This window comes from Bos mutus, chromosome 23 (assembly GCF_027580195.1).
Source record: "Bos mutus isolate GX-2022 chromosome 23, NWIPB_WYAK_1.1, whole genome shotgun sequence".
Classification (NCBI taxonomy): domain Eukaryota; kingdom Metazoa; phylum Chordata; class Mammalia; order Artiodactyla; family Bovidae; genus Bos; species Bos mutus.
Window position 1 is genome coordinate 22786281 of NC_091639.1, and position 15534 is coordinate 22801814.

Here is a 15534-nt window from a genome sequence, read left to right on the forward strand (position 1 = left end):
ACTGGACCATCAGGGAAGTCCAAAAATTTTTAATTAAAAAAAAAAGAGAGAAAACAAAACAGGGAGTTCCCTGGTGGTCTAGTGGTTAGGATTTGATGATTTCATCATGGAGGCCCAGGATAAGTCCCTGGCTGGGGAACTGAGATGCCGCAAGCTGAGAGGCACAGCAAGAACAAAACCAAACCAAAGCAACAACAAAAAATCCCCAGTCCCTCTCCTGCTGGTCCTTGGAGAAATCGGTGCCAGGTTCTCCCAGAACCCTCTCTCCATGGCCAGTGCTGAGCTTCTGGTTCCCTGTCATATTTTCCCCTCCCACAGCCATGGCTGCTTCCTCCTTATGGCTAGTAAGAAGGTGAGAGAGGCCTGGAATGAGGAACCCAGAACCCACTCCATCCCACCCCGACCCCATTCCCTTTTTCAAAAGAAAGAGAAGCAGCAGGAGAGTTGGAGAGAGCTCCATTTTATTATAGAAAATAAAAACAAAAACAAAAACCCAGGCAATTGAGAAGAAAGGAGACACAGGGGGAAGAGAGTTGAGGTCCCTCATGACTCACCCCACACCCTCAAAATTCAATTCAATTGTGAACCACCAGGAGGAACAGAATTAAATAACTAGAGGGGGATACAGAGTTAAGATTCCCAGCCTTCCCTCTGGGGGAAAGTGAGACACGGGAATACTGAGCAAAAGTGGAGGAAGCCATACCCCAAGTCCCCCCAGTGCGGGGACTCCAGGGGACAGGGAAGAGGATTCTACATGGACACGCAAGTAGGCGTGGCTTGTAAACCCAGGACTTTGGCAGGTGGGGCTGGGGATGGCGGGGGTAGGGGGCTGTAAACCAGGCTGTAGTCAAGAGAAGCAGCAGGAGCTGTAAACAAAGGGGCAGGGACCTAAGGAACAGGAGGGAGAGGTGCTGGAAATGCAGTGGGGGCTGGGTCTCCTGGGGAGATGGGGGAGCCTCCAAGGGGTGGTAGGGAGTCGAGGAGCGTGTACCCTGCCAGTGGAGATGGCAAGGGTGCTCCATCTCTACCCCCGCCCTGTGAGCTCTGTGCTCCTCCCCAGGACTGCATGGGGGTCTCGGATCACCTAGGAGGCACCAGCGTGTCTGAGGAGGGTGGAAACTGAGCGGTTGCCTCTGCCCCCAGAAACAGGAAGAAGAAAGCGAGGTGGAAGATGCTGGTTGCCCTTCCCTGCCAGGCTCATGCTGAGGGTCTGTCTGTCTGCTCTGAACCTTCTGGGTTCCAGAATCTTCAGTTCCGGGAAGAAGGGAGGTGTATCTCCGTGTGGGAAGAGGGTCACCTCCGGCAAGACTCATCTGTGCGAGAGGGGGCAGCAAGGATAGAGGATGAGAGAGGTTCTCCGCCGCCCGCCTCCCTACCCACTGCCCACACTGAAGGCCAGTTGGCATGCGGAAAATCTTACAACATCTCCCACGTCCTGAGTGCCTGTTGCTACTACTAGTCATAGCAGCCATCACTCATTTCATTTAGCTTGGATTCTCTGCCAGCCATTCTCATAACTTGTTTAATCTTGCAATAACCCCAGGAGATGTTAAGTTATTCCATGTCCAGCCATAGTTCCTAAGTGCTTCCCAAAAAGTTCTTAACCCTCTCAACAATCTCAAGAGGTGGTTATTATTAACCTCATTTCAAAAATAATAAACTGAGGCCAGAGGTCAGGCAGTTACCCTGAGGTAACACCACAATTAAGAGACATTATGGAATTCAAACTCAGGCCTGTCTGATCCAAATCCTGTGTTAACTACACTGTAGCACTCAGAAAGAGTCCTGGTTTAGAAATGTGGCGATCTTATGTGCCCTTCGCTTCTCAGGACCTCAGTTTTCCCATCTGTTAAAAGGAACTGTGAAAGAGGAGAGTGAAAAAGTCGGCTTAAAGCTCAACATTCAGAAAACTAAGATCATGGCATCTGGTCCCATCAGTTCATGGCAAATAGATGGGGAAACAGTGGAAACAGTGACAGACTTTAGTTTTTGGAGTTCCAAAATCCCTGCAGATGGTGACTGTAGCCATGAAATTAAAAGATGCTTGCTCCTTGGAAGAAAAGCTATGACCAACCTAGACAGCATATTAAAAAGCAGAGACATTACTTTGCCAACAACGGTCCGTCTAGTCAAGGCTATGGTTTTTCCAGTAGTCGTGTATAGATGTGAAAGTTGGACTATAAAGAAAGCTGAGCACCGAAGAATTGATACTTTTGAACTGTGGTGTTGGAGAAAATCTTGAGAGTCCCTTTGACTGCAAGAAGATCCAACAAGTCCATCCTAAAGGAATCAGTCCTGAATATTCATTGGAAGGACTGATGTTGAAGCTGAAACTCCAATACTTTGGCCACCTGATGTGAAGAACTGACTCATTTGAAAAGACCCTGATGCTGGGAAAGATTGAAGGTGGGAGGAGATGGGGACGACAGAAGATGAGATGGCTGGATGGCATCACGGACTCAATGGACATGAGTTTAAGTAAACTCAGGGAGTTGGTGATGGACAGGGAGGCCAGTCCATGGGATCGCAAAGAGTCGGACACGACTGAGAGACTAAACCGAATGAACTAAAGGAGCTGTTGGGCTAGAGTCCCCACCAAGCTCCTTCCAAGCGCCAACATTAAATCCCCCTTCCTCCTGAACCGCAGTGCCCGCTCCGACCAGCAGGCGGCGCCAACGGGACGGCGAAGTCTGCGCTCACCCACTATCAGGGCCTTGGTGCGCAGCCCGCCCTGAAGCTCTGGCTGCAGCAACAGCAGTTCCTCCTCCTCCTCTTCGTCGTCGGCTTGGGCCGCTGGGGGACTGGGGGCGCTGGGGGCCTCAGGCTCCGGGCCCAGCTCTTCTAGCACCGAACTCTCCGAGGGATACTGATACGTGGTCTCCAGGGCTGTCTCGCTGAAGGAGATCTTGAGCTGCGGGTGGGAGAGAAAGCGGGGAGGAGGCGAGGTCAGACCTCAGGGTAACAGGTGCAGGACCACAGGGAGTGGGGACTGGGTTTGGGCACGACTCGCTGACTTTGCCCGCCCCAGCCACTCTGGAAGCCAGTTTTCCTTTCGGTACTCGCTACTCGCTGGCCAATCCCAGATTTCCCCTCTTCAGTCATATCGTTTGAAAAACATTGACTTTGGCCTGAGCTTAGGCAGGGGCCTGGGTAGCAGGAGTAAGGAACCCAGGATCAAGGTTTCTACTTTTAGAGTGTGGGAGGTGGAAAGATAAAGAGAAATTAAAAACCTGGATATAAGTCCTGTGATCAGAACTGAGTCTTTGGGCACCCTGGGGGCAATCAGGGGGGCTCCCCAGGGGAGGTGAGAGCTGTCTCCTGGGCAGGAAGGAGCTGGCTGGGAGGGAGTCACAGGCAAAAGCCAAGACAGGCACATTGGTTTCCAGAGCCTTGATCCCTTGCTGTTCGAGGGAGAACCCAGGACCCTGAACACCAGCCTCTCCCACCTCACTCACTCCTCTCCTGCAGCTGAAGTGAGCTCCCAGGAAAGGGTCTTGGCTCTGACAGGGGAGCAGAGACCAACAGAAAAGCCAGAGGAAGGGAGACTGTCCCCCGAAACCCATTGAGATGATAAGCCCAAGTCCCTGAAAGCAGTAGCTGTGGGGGAGGTGACAGGGCAGAGAGGAAAGTCCAGACAAACACGGGACAGGGGTGGAGAACGCACCAGAAGGGACGTGCAGTGACAGAGACAGGCGACCAGAGGAATCTGGAGGGGGCAGAAAATCCTCGGGAACATACTGGCGCAAGAGCCGGCGAGCCCCAGCTGTTCTCACCACCTTTTTACCCTTCCCCTCTGCCCTCCTAAGAAGCTCACGGGGAAGGGGCAGGGTGGGATTAACTCTGGGAGCCAAAGCGATTAAGGAGACAAACAGGAGGATTCCATGCGAACTGCTCGGAAAGGTCCAGAGGATCTCCTTGGGCCTTCTCTAGCATCCGTTGGGGAACCTGGGGGTTGGGGGCCCTGCATCCCCGAGTCTCTGCATGGACTGGCGTATGAGAAGAGAGTAACCAGGATGGTGGCTGGACAGATGGTTGCTAACAGCTGGGTCCCCATGGGAAGCGAGAACTCAAGAGACGTGTGTGTGTGTGTGCGTGCACGCATGCACATGCGTGTGTCACTCTAAGCGTCCAAACCTGGCATAGGCCCACCTCTCTGGGAACAAAAGCCAGAACCTGGCCAAGGCCTAGGAGGGGCTCCAATGTGCCCCTCCCCACTCAACACTGCATCCTCCTCCACTCCAGCCACATGGGCTGTGATTTCTTCCAGGCCCACCCCAGGCACTCTTACCTCAGGGCCTTTGCACTGGCTGTTCACTCAGCTTAGAATACTCTTCCCCCAATATCGCCGTGGCTCCCTCCCTTTGGATCATGCTATTATTTGCTCCTCCTACCATCTGGCCCTCAAAGTTCCATTTGTCCCTGTCCTAATTTTTTCCCATAATCACTTAACCACCTTCTAACCTAACGTACCAAAAAGAAAGTTAGTCGCTCAGTCGTGTCCAACTCTTTGCAACCCCAAGGACTATAACCCACCAAGCTCCTCTGTTCATGAAATTTTCTAGGTAAGAATACTGGAGTCGGTTGCCATTTCCTTCTCCAGGGGATCTTCCCAATCCAGGGATTGAATCCAGGTCTCCTACATCACAGGCAGGTTCTTTACCGTTTGAACCACTAGGGAAGCCCTAACCTACCAGAGGATTTACTAATTTGGTTACTTATTTTTGTCTGCTGTCAATAGAAGCATGGAAGTTGCTTCAATGGGTAAGGAAGGTTCCATTCATCCAGACATCAGATGGCGTCTCAACATACCAACCCTAGGGGAACACTCTTGCGGGGTGGGGGGGTGCAGGCCAGCCTGCACACAGTCGACCCCCAGTCCGCGTCTGTGGAACAGCCAGCTGGTAGAATTGAGTGACAGGAACCAGACCCCTTATATCCTAACTTCTCCAAAGGAACCACGTCTACTGCTGACAGGTTTACCCAAACTTCTGGGAACCCACTTCTGTTTTCTTTTCATGTCACCTTTTGAGATACCGAGCTCTGTAGTTTATTATCTGCTCTGGTAAAAGGAGCCATTTTATTTGCTCTCTGTCCATGTTTGTCTCTCTCCCCCAACCCTGCTTCTCTCCTCACCACCCCAACTTCTGACTGGGCTTCTCAGGAATGCACAGCCTTCATGGGGTGTGTGTGTTGAGGGGGGTGGGTACGGATGGGATGACTCACTCACTCCTCTCTCATCAGCTATATAAGGTCACAAGGGGGCTGGGGAGAGGAGGGGCCGACCTCCCAGCCAGAGGGGCCTCTGGGGAAGGGCACGGGCCATGGCCGAACCCCTGGGCTCCAGTGGCAGGGCTGGGGCTTCTTTCCCAGTGCAGGGAGACGTTTGATGGAATTAGCCTGCAAACAGGAGTTATTTAGGGAAAGGGGGACAGTGTTAGATGGCAGGGTCCTCCTATCCCTGATCTGATAGGCAGGGCTGGACATGCCCGTCCCTGACGAGCAGGGTGCTGGGAGAGAGGAGGAGGCCTCAGGGAGAGCTGAGGGGAAAGTGTCTGGGCCCAGAGAACTCTGCACTGCTTCTTCCCCACCCCCACCTGAAGCAGCCGCTTCCTTATTCTCTCACCACATCCTGAGCACAGTTCTGGCCAGGCCCATGGCCCCATGTTCGCCACTCAGCCCCACCAGCCTTCCGGCCCCCACCCCAGGCTTCCTGTTTGGGCGATCTGCTTCCGGCTCCCTCGCTCCCTGACCTAGGACCTAGGACCTCCCTCACTCTCACAGGTCCTGCCCTGCACTCAGTCCCCGGCCTTTGGGCCCCAGGCTTCATGTCTTCCCCTCTTTGTTCCTGCCCAGAGGCACAAGACAGCCTCTACAGTAGTGACTTCTCTGAACATCTCACCCTGGCTGTTCCTGACCTAGTTTCTTGCCCAGCCCGGAGGCAAAAGGGTCACCTAGCAGTCAGCTCAGGACAGACCCAGGGACCACGGCTCTGGGATGGGAGCTTGAGCTTCATGTGAAGATGAGCTGGGGTCTCAAGTGACTCCCGACCTTTGTGCTTTCCCACTGACGCCGGGGACACGAAAACCAATCTGAGGATGACACATATGGGATGAGGGCTGGAGCTGTGTTAGATACAGAACTTCTCTGTCCTTGGAGATTTTCAAGCTGGAAACTGGTGTATGGGGCAGGAGTTGGGCCAGCGCCAGGGAAGAAGTCAGCTTGGCTGTTTCCAACTTCCCCGCACCGCCTTTTTTCCAGTTTAACCTCTGACCTTCTGCTGGCCCCAGTCCCCAACCCTGCCCTCGACTCCCATTGTGCTCTCTGCTCTCAGCACAGTGCCTCCAAATTCACTTCTCTTTCTTTCTACCCCAAGAGGAGGGAGAGGCCAGGAAGAAAGGGGAAAACCAACTGCTGAGCCAGTTCTGGGGAGGGAGGGGATGCCCAGGGAGGAAGGACTGGGAGGGAGTGGTGGGGGGAGTATTTTGGAAGAGGAGAAGGCTTTTCTTGTCCCAAGAGAGAAGGGAGCACTGTCTGAAGCTGTGGCCCAGCTGGGGGTGTGCAACCCCAAGGTCACCCACTTCAAATGGCCTCTGTGTGAGTCTCTCCCATGGGGCAGACTCGGGGTTCAAAAGCCTTCTTCTCTCTGCTCCTTGGCCAGCCCCTGTTCCACTCCCCTCCCCCACTATCCTAGGATGTCCCCACTCCGCTCTGCAACACCCCCTTCCTTGGGTCTGTGAGCTGTTCCTCCACTAGCTTCTCCCTGCCATTTCTCCCTAAAACCCCAAACCCTTCTGCCTTCCCAGGCTTCCTACCCCGGCATTCTTTTGCCCACTTTTGCCCTGCAGACCCTGCCCGCGTAGACTCCGGGCTGTGGCCTCAACTCGGGTCTCCCACCCAGATGGGCTGGGCTGGGTCACAGACTCGGGAATGGAAAGCATGGGGGGGAACTCAGAGCCTGAGGGAGAGAAGAGTGAGGAGCCTGGGCACACCCTGAGAGAGACACACCCAGGACAGCGAGCCTGATTGTGGAGCAGGCTCCTTGGGCTGGGAAATGAATGGAAAAGAAGGGCCACAAAAAGGAAGGGCGTGTGTTCAGAGGGAGGAAGGGTGGCAGCAGGAATGAACAAGAATAGACGAAGACAAGGATACAGAGGTGTAAAAAAAGGGAGAGAGACAGGAGTCCACAGAGCAGTGATGGTGGGCTGGGCGAGAAGTCTGGGTTGGCTGCTCCCTACCTGTTTGTGGCGCCTTTCAGGGGACCCCTTGACAAGGCAGCTTCGGCTGAGGCGGAGGTAGCCCCCCAGAACCAAGATCTCCTCGGCAGTCGGGTACCGCTTCTTCCCAGCCCCAGGGACCGCCGCGTCAGCTGTGGCTGGGGCGGCTGGAGTGGCGGGGGCTGCAGGGGGCGCGGACCGCCGGGGGTTGACTGTGAAGGTGTGTCCGCTGCGGCGGGGGGCCCCCACCCCTGGCCCTGCCTTCACCCCGTAGAAGAGCCGGCTCATGAGGGGATCCCCAAGGGACTGGGGGGCAGGTGGGGCTGGGGGTGGGGGAGACAGAGGGGCTGCAGGTGGGGGCCGGAGTTCCCCTGCTTCCTCTTCCTGCCGTCTAGAGGCTCCAGTCCCGGCGTCCTCTGGGGAGAGGGGGGAGGGCGCAGAGCAGCGGTCCTGCAGGGCGCCCAGAGGCCTGCTCTGAGTGCCCGCCTCCTCCTTCTCAGCCTCCCCTTCTCCAGCCTCTGCACCCAAAGGCCCCACGTGCTTCTCGGCAGACTCTGGAGTGTCTGGTTTCTGGGGCTGAGGCTCTGTGTCCCTGGGTGTCCAGTCTCGGACCTTCCCAGAGTTCAGGGTCCATTTCCAGCCTTCCAGTGGCCGCAGGCCCCTCTCGCCATCCTCCACAGGACTGGGCCTTTCCTCTGCTCCCTCCGGTCCTGCAGAGCGACTGTCTGGAGCCTCCCTTGTCGGGGTCTCTGACAACACTGTGGTCCCTTCTGGGACCATTCTTGGAATCGGCCTCTCGTCTTTTCTCCCCCATTCCTCTGAGCAGTCTTTTCTTTCTTCTCCTGAACTCGGCCTCCACTCTGATGCCTCCAGTTGTGCCAAACTCTGTCCCTGAGACTCTCTGGGGTCAGGCCTCCATTTACGGGACTCTGTCAGGCCCAGCTTCTGGTTGTCAGACTCTTCGGGGCTCAGTCTACTGTCCACCACCTCTGTTCTCCTGGGGCTTTGTTCTCGGGGCTCTGCCAGTCTCAAACTCCGCTCAGGAGTTTCTCCAGGGCTCAGCCTCCATTTCCGCACCTCTGACAGTCTGGAGCTCCTGTCTCCAGCCTCTCCTGGGCTCTGCCTCCAGTCCCGAGACTCCAAAGGCCTGGGGCTCAACTCTCGAGCTCCCCCTATCCCCAGCCTCTTCTCTCTGAGCCACTCTTCCCTGGACTCTCTTCCCTTGGGGCTGGGATCCCGTGTCTCCCCGGCGCTGGGTCTCCGCCCCCGGGTCTCCAAAGGTCCAGGCCGTCTGTCGGTGAGTAGCTCTTCACTCCGCTGCTGCTGCTGCTGGCGCTCTTGCCGGATAAATCGGTTCTGGTGCACGGGCCCAATGGCCTCCAGGAGGACAGCAGACTCGTCTGGGTTTGGAGGTCCAGCCTCCGTAGTCCCAGGCGCAGGGCTAGGCTCCCCAGGAGACAGACCAAGCTTGGCCCGGCGGCGCTCCAGAAGGCCCCGCTTCCAGGCTGGCATCTGCGACAGCCGCTCCCGCTCTGCAGTCTCACGGCCGCGAACGGCTGCCTCTTCCTGCCGGCGCCGGGCTAGCAGCTGTAGCTTCCAGTCTGGGATGGTGGCCATGGTCGCCTTGGGGAGGGTGGGGGAACGCTGGGGGGCAGAGAACAGGAAGGAGAGGCTCCAGAGGGGCCCAGGAGGTGAGAATGGGGGTGGGGGGAGAGGAAGCAGGGGGAGAGGTGGGACACAGAGGAGCTGAGGGTGAGGACAGTAGCAAAGGGGGCGGCGAGGGGGTGGGCAGAGAAAGGGGAAAAACTGAGAAAGAGAAGAGGAAACTAAGAGCCAGGTGATGGGGTTGGGGGAGGTGGGTCGAGAAGAAGAGTGGAGATTCAGCAAAGAGACAAGAGTCAGATTTGTGGGTACAGGTTACTGGGCATCAGAGACAGTCCCCAGGTTGTGAGAAGAGGGAAAAACGAAAGAAGTTGGCGCGAGGGAGAAGAGAGAAGAGAGGCTAGGGGTGAGCGGGGCAGGATCCGAGCGAGGTTGCCTGACCGCTACCCCAGGAGCGGCGGGAGTGGGAAGCGAGGTCAGCGGGATCCCCGGCGGAGAGGGGGCAGTGGCACCTGAAAGGGTGTCGGGAAGGTGGGAGGGCGGAGAGTGGACAGGTCCAGGGAAGAAGGGGGAATCGGGGGCAGAGGGGCAAGGGAGCTCGGCGGCTGCAGCCCGGCGAGTCTCAGCGCGGGCCCCGGAGGTCCGGGCTCCCCTTCCAGCTCCGCTTGAGCCACGCCTCTCCGACCCCCCAGCCCCCACCCCTCCGCCCTGCACTCCGCCCCGGGGCGGGCCAGGGGAAATACCCTCCCCCGGGGACTTTCGGAACCCGGCGATCGGAGCTGCCAGCTCGTTCCCAGAACCCTGGCGTCCACCCCCCACCAACCCTAACCCGGTCCCGGCCCCGCCGCCGGCCTCCCCCACCGGCGATGCCCCGAGGTCCCGGGCGAGCGAGCGCCCCAGGCGTACGAAGCACCGGCTCCACACCGCTTCGCTCCGGAGCCGGCCAGTCTTGCGCCGGGGTCTTGGCGCTCATGGAACCCCGACCTCGCCAGCCGTCCCCACCCGGCTATGACCGCACTGATGGGCAATCTCGGCACAAAGAGAGGAGAGACAGCCCGAGGTCCGCGCCCGGGACGGAAGGGAGGGGACACCCCCTCCCCAAGTCTGAAGCCCCTGGGTCAACTCACACGCCGCGGGGCTCCCGGGGGAGGGGGAGCGAAGGAGCCTGACGTCCGGAGAGAGGAGGAGAGAGGAAGAGGAGGAGAGAGGGATAGAGGGAGATCCGGGGCCGAAGGTGGGGAGGGGGGGTTCGGGGGGGGGGGCGCGGGACGGGGGAAGGGAGGAGAAGGGGAGGGACGGAGACTGAGACCCGGGGGCCGGGCAGGGGGCGGCCGCCGCTTTGTCTGAGGACAATGGGGAGAGGGAAGGGGGCGCAGGGCGGAGCCGGGCGCGGGGGCGGAGCCTCGCTCTCCGGGTCCCCCTCTTGGGGCCTCGGCCCCGGGACTCTTTTCCCGCCGCGATCCGCGGTCCTTCCCCAGGGCCTCTCACGCGGCTCCCGCCCGGTAACCCTGGACAACCCAGGTGTCCAGACCCCCACCCCCAGCTCGCCAACCCGGGGCGGCGGCCCGTGACTCAGACCCCTCGAGGGACTTGGGGAGGAAGCGGCAGCTGCTCGGAGCCGGGCCCGCCCTTCCCATCTCCTGCCGCTCCTCCCCACGCTTTTGCCTACCCGGGCCAGCCTTTGTTACCGTGGGGGCGCTTGCGGGGCCCGTGGGGAGGGGGCGGCCGCAGGAGCAGGGCTGGGAAGACAACGGTTTCGGAAGCTCGCTCCCTTACCCGAACCTTTGCCCCACTCTTCCGTTTCAGCCCGTCCCCCACCCGGGTCTGCAGCGAGAAAATTGGGAGATTTGGAGGAAAGGGGACCGGGTGCTCCGGGAAGGGGGTGGAGGGCTGGGTCCGCGGGGAGTGGCCGCCGCCCAGCGGTCACCAGAAGGCGCGGCCGATGCCCAGACTCCAATGTAACTCGCCTTTCCCAGAGCCAGCCCTGCAGCTTTGAGAGACACTGACAGACTGCATTCTACACGTAGAAAAACCAGACTGAATTTTATTTTCCTGTAGCGCGAGTTCCTCGGGAGAGCAGGGAGCCTTTAGTCACCTTAGCTAAGAGCGGGAGAAACCGCTCAACTAGGTTCAGGAGGATGGAGCCTAGGGGCGGGGCCTAGGGAGCTGGAACGGCCAGACAGTGGGCCTTGGTCCAGCTCCTGGGAGGGAGCTAGACGTGGAGAAAGGATCCCTGAGGCGCAGAGGGTAGTAACAGGGCTAAGGGAGTGGTCAAGCCAGACTCTTCTCTTGGTGAGGAAATTGTTAATGGAGGGTCAAGCCCTGAACTGTAAGTAGAAGGATAAGTTCCCAGCCACTCCTTCCTGGCTGGTGAGAAGTGGCCCTTGGAGTCCAATGGCTGAAATTCAGTATGGAGCTGGAACCAAGGAGTGGAGGCTCAAGCAAGGAAAGGGACCACTCCTTCAGTCCATTGATTTGGGCCTCTGGTCTGAAGCAGTCAAGGCCTGGATGTTAAGGGAATTTGGGATAGGAGGGAGAGAGGAAGTACAGGGCTTGCAACCAGGGTTAACCCCTTACTCAGCCTCCCCATCCTGGGGCCGGGAGAGCAGGTGGAGTTTTCTTTGTAGCTGGGCCCGGAGGTAGCGGAGATCATGCTGGTCCAGTCCGTGAGCCAGGCCCAGGTAGAGGGTAAGGAGGAGAGCAAGGAGCAGGCGGTCAGTGCCCAGGGTGGGTACCACCCATAGCACAGTCAGCAGCTCCACGCACACTGGATGGCGCAGGTGGGAGAAGAGTCTCAGAGCCCGGGGCGACTTCAGGGCCAGAGGCTCGCCCAGCCCCAGCACATGGTAGTACACCTAGCAGAGGGAGAATGGCTTAGAAATGGAGTCAAGCCCTTGTCACAACTTAACTGCCTCTTTCCTCCCCTTCTGGGCACCCTCCTTCTATGACAGGCTCAGGAACCACCCTTCTGAGACTGGGGGTCCCTGACCCTCATCTCTGGCCCATGAACCTTCCCAGGCCCAAGAAGCCCATGATTCCTAGCCTTTGGGGGAGGGCCGGGGGGAGACTATCTTATAAGAAAGGGAGGTGGAAGACAATGGGAGGCAGAGGGACATCCTTGGAGGGGAAAGAGGTATTCTAGAAAGGATCAAATGTCTTGGGTATGGATCTGGGAGCCTCACCTGTTTCAGGCCCATGAGCTCTGCATAGTCGAAGACAAGAAGGATGCTGAAGATGAGGAGCCAGGAAATGACATGGAGGACAAAGCAGAGGAGGGGCACCCAAGTGGCCCACGGCTCAGTCCGAGTCTCCCACAACACAGGACCCCTGGGCACGGGCTCCCAGTACCGCATCACCAGCTGAGAAAGGAAGAGGGACTGGGTTTTCCAGCAGCCCACCCTTGACAGACCCAGACCCAGGGGCTGCCCCCAGTCCAGGCTGGCCGGCTGTTCTCCCCACCTCTATCATGAGCATGTTCACCATGTGGAGGGTGCTGGGTGGGGTCCTAAGGATGTAAGAATGACATGTCTCTACTCTGAGGACTTAGAGAATGGATGAGAGTGACCAGATAGGCACGCACACTAGCCTATGCCAAGCACCCACTGAGAAGACAGGTGAGTACTAACTGGGAAGCTTTCTCTTGAGATCTAGGGAAGTGCTTTTGAAGAAAGGATAAGACTGAAGAGGTGTTAACAAGGTACTCTCAAGCGGGACAACATGAACAAAGTTGCAAAGGTGAGAATGCACACATCGTGCCCAGTGGATAACAAGCAGTACATACTTCTTGATAAAAAACAGAATGTGTGCTGTGAAAGAATGGGAGCTGAGATTAGTCCTGAACACCCTCAGTTCTCCTCCTAAACCCACACTTTATCCAAAGCCTAAGGTTCTTGCAGCTCCAATCAATGACATCCTTCACACATGCTGTTTCCCTTGAGGACTCAGCTGCTAGGGCTTCATACCTGCAAGGCCAGGGCAGTGCATGCCACGTACAGTGACCTCTGAAGGACCCCAAAGTACCGGGACATCCATTCCTTCACGGTCTCAGTTGCCATGAGGCTGTGCTGCCCCACAAACAGTAACAGGAGCCCCAGATCCCAAACCAGCGGGACAAGGATGCTTTGGTCCTGCAGGGCAGCCAGCCATCCCTGGCGGGCATCTAGCGGGAGTTGGAAAAAGGTACAAAAGATCAAGAAGACTGTGGGAAACACTGTCTACCTTCATCTCCTCCTGGGGACCCCAGGCCATGTCCCTTAATGCTTTCAAGAGCCCTATCGCTTCCTCTCTAGGCTTTGCCCACCTCATTTTGCTATTCCCTGTTTCTCCCCTTTTCCCCATGCTTCTTTCAGAGCTGGGGAAGAACATTCCTGTTGGGCAGTCACGAAAGGCATGGCTGGAGTGCCCTTCTTGTTTCAGTTCTCCAAATGCTCCCTCTTTGTAACACCCTCTATAGTCCTCTCTAAGAAGCACTTTTCTGAGAATATTCTGTTCATTGCCCTTTCCCTCCCTCTCGGTTCTCACTCTCCCGCCTCTCCAAACCGCTAATCCCAGAGTTCCTAATTTAGCCCTCCAGTCTCCTCGGCCTTGTCTCGGCGGCTTTCAAGGCTCTAGTTCCCTCTCCAGGACTTCCCCTGTCATTTGTCTCCAAGCCCCGCCCCACGCTCCCTCTGCTCCGGCTCCACCTCCCTACCCTAGAGCTCATCCTCCGTCCCTCCCGCTCACCTGGACTGCCAGACTCCGAGATTCTTCCAAGAAGTGGCCGAAGGGAGGTAAAGCGTACGAACTCCACTCCAGTGCCAAAGGCCAGGATGAAAGAGGCGAGGGCAGCAGGGATCAGGAGCAGTGCAGGGGCCATGGCGAGAAGTGGAGGGGTGGGGAAAGGGGCGGGTTTGGGATTCCCGCGGCCGCAGGCTCCGCCCCGGCCCCGCCCCCAGCCTGGAACCCTTCCTGGCGTGGGGCGGGGCTCCCGCGCGCCTGCGCCGGGTTTCCGGCCGGTGCGCACAGCTCGCTCACACCCAGCTGCGGAGCAGCTCCTCTGGGTTCCTTTCCCCACCCGACGATCTCCGCGTCACAGAAGGGAGTGTTAGAATCCTGAGTAAGGGATGAAAAGGGCAGAGGTTGTGCAGTCACTCACGTGGGTTGAATCGCAGCTGGGTTACTTTTCTCATTCAAAATGAAGACTATTTCCCTCTTGCGGGGTTCTTGCAGAAATAGCATTATGAACCAACCCCCTTTCCTTTAACAGCTTTGACTTGAAAACAGCCAGAGTCAGAGGTTACAAAGCCTCAGTTAACACTTTAGTAATGAGCGGTGAGAGAACGGAAGACTGTTGACCTAGGCTGAGAACCCAAAGCTCTGAATCACCGATTGCAGCTTGTTAGGTGAAAAAGAGTGACTATTTTACCACAAATTAATGCTTATTCTGTAATGTGTTATAAAGTTGCCTCTCCACTTGCCAAGGGCAGAGAACTTGTCTGTAACACTGAAAGACTGGGTCTAATAATGCCAAAGGTGGCTGTTTTGTAACCATGAGTGTAACAATATGTTAAAATATTTGTGATAGAAAACTTTGTTATAGTTGTAAATTTTGTAGTAGGTTAAACTTGTGATAATTAACTACCTATGACTTTAGTCTGAAACCTCATTAGTTTGACTCCACTTACTAGTCAGAAAGCACTAAGATCTTTTGTCCAAAATGTTTTCCTACAGATCTATTTGTAATACCTACGGACGAACATTCACATCTAAAAATCAAAATAAAAGCAAGGTTTTTCTCCACTAAATATCATGTAGCTAAGGACCTAGGCATAAGCTAGTAAGGACCTTAGAGATCGTTAAGCTAATTCTTTCAGATGATAGACGAAACATAGGCCTAAAGAGATAAAGAAAATTTCCTAAGATAAGGAACTGCTAGTCCTGTGGGCTCAGGGATGACAAAATTGCCCAACAGCATGCCACAGGCTCTACATTCCTTTCCACTCCCAGACTCAGTACTCCCATTCTCCTCTGAATCAAAGCTGTTGTGAACTGTGCTACCAGACAGCACGTTTCCCTCCTGATTCACTCTCCATCCTGCTTTCTGCCTCCGGAAGCTGTCCTGAATGTACCTCATCAAAGAACATCACAGCTTTAGAGGGAAGCCTGTCTATATAACTGTTCTGTCTTGGCAAACCTTTTGGGTTCACAGGTGGTCACAACAGACCTGTGGGTACTGGGATACTGCAATATTCTTTGTGATTGCTCTACACTCTGCCTCCTAATTTTCACTTCATTAAACGCTCTCCAAATTATCTTGACTGTGCCGTTTGTTGTTAGGATCCTGATGGATTGACATTACACGATGTACTACGTATGAGCTGTAGGATTCATTGGCAGTGTAAGAAAAGATGTCTTCTCTAGAAATTTGAATTGGGGCACTTAAATGTTACCAGTCATAAGTGGATGTGCACATAAGTGGTAAGCGGGGCTATAGAGGCAGCAGGTGCTGTAAGAAATCCAGAACCTCAAGGACTCAGACAGCAGCAGACAATACAGGCCTTTGGGTAGGGCAAGGGGACTACTATTTATCTAGGTCCTACTGTGGGCCACACCCACAATGGCTGTGCTTAATATATAGTGAGGTTGGGTATGTTTAATTTTTTTAATTTATGTTTTATTTGGCCAGCAGCATGTGGGATCTTAGTCCCCTGACCAGGGATCGAACCCATGCCCCCTGCAT

General features: G+C 56.1%; 2 protein-coding genes across 3 annotated transcripts; both read right to left on the reverse strand.

Annotated features, from left to right (window-relative positions):
- Window positions 1–439: 439 nt before the first annotated feature.
- PPP1R18 (protein phosphatase 1 regulatory subunit 18) lies at window positions 440–10689 on the reverse strand. Of its 2 annotated transcripts, none has more exons than XM_070361045.1 (4): window positions 10593–10689; window positions 7236–8858; window positions 2701–2911; window positions 440–1313 (listed from the first exon to the last, which is right to left on the reverse strand). In XM_070361045.1, the coding sequence occupies exons 2-4, from the start codon at window positions 8829–8831 to the stop codon at window positions 1294–1296; spliced, it is 1827 nt and encodes a 608-aa protein (XP_070217146.1). In that variant the 5' UTR covers window positions 8832–8858; window positions 10593–10689; the 3' UTR covers window positions 440–1293. The 2 variants fall into 2 exon arrangements, with proteins under 2 accessions (XP_070217146.1, XP_070217147.1); XM_070361046.1 differs by lacking the exon at window positions 10593–10689 and adding an exon at window positions 9944–10019.
- Window positions 10690–10878: 189 nt separating this feature from the next.
- On the reverse strand, window positions 10879–15083 carry NRM (nurim). Its single transcript, XM_005906949.3, has 4 exons — window positions 13539–15083; window positions 12779–12975; window positions 11999–12175; window positions 10879–11671 (listed from the first exon to the last, which is right to left on the reverse strand). Exons 1-4 carry the CDS (start codon window positions 13669–13671, stop codon window positions 11390–11392), a joined length of 789 nt encoding a protein of 262 aa, XP_005907011.1. The 5' UTR covers window positions 13672–15083; the 3' UTR covers window positions 10879–11389.
- Between the last annotated feature and the right edge of the window lie 451 nt (window positions 15084–15534).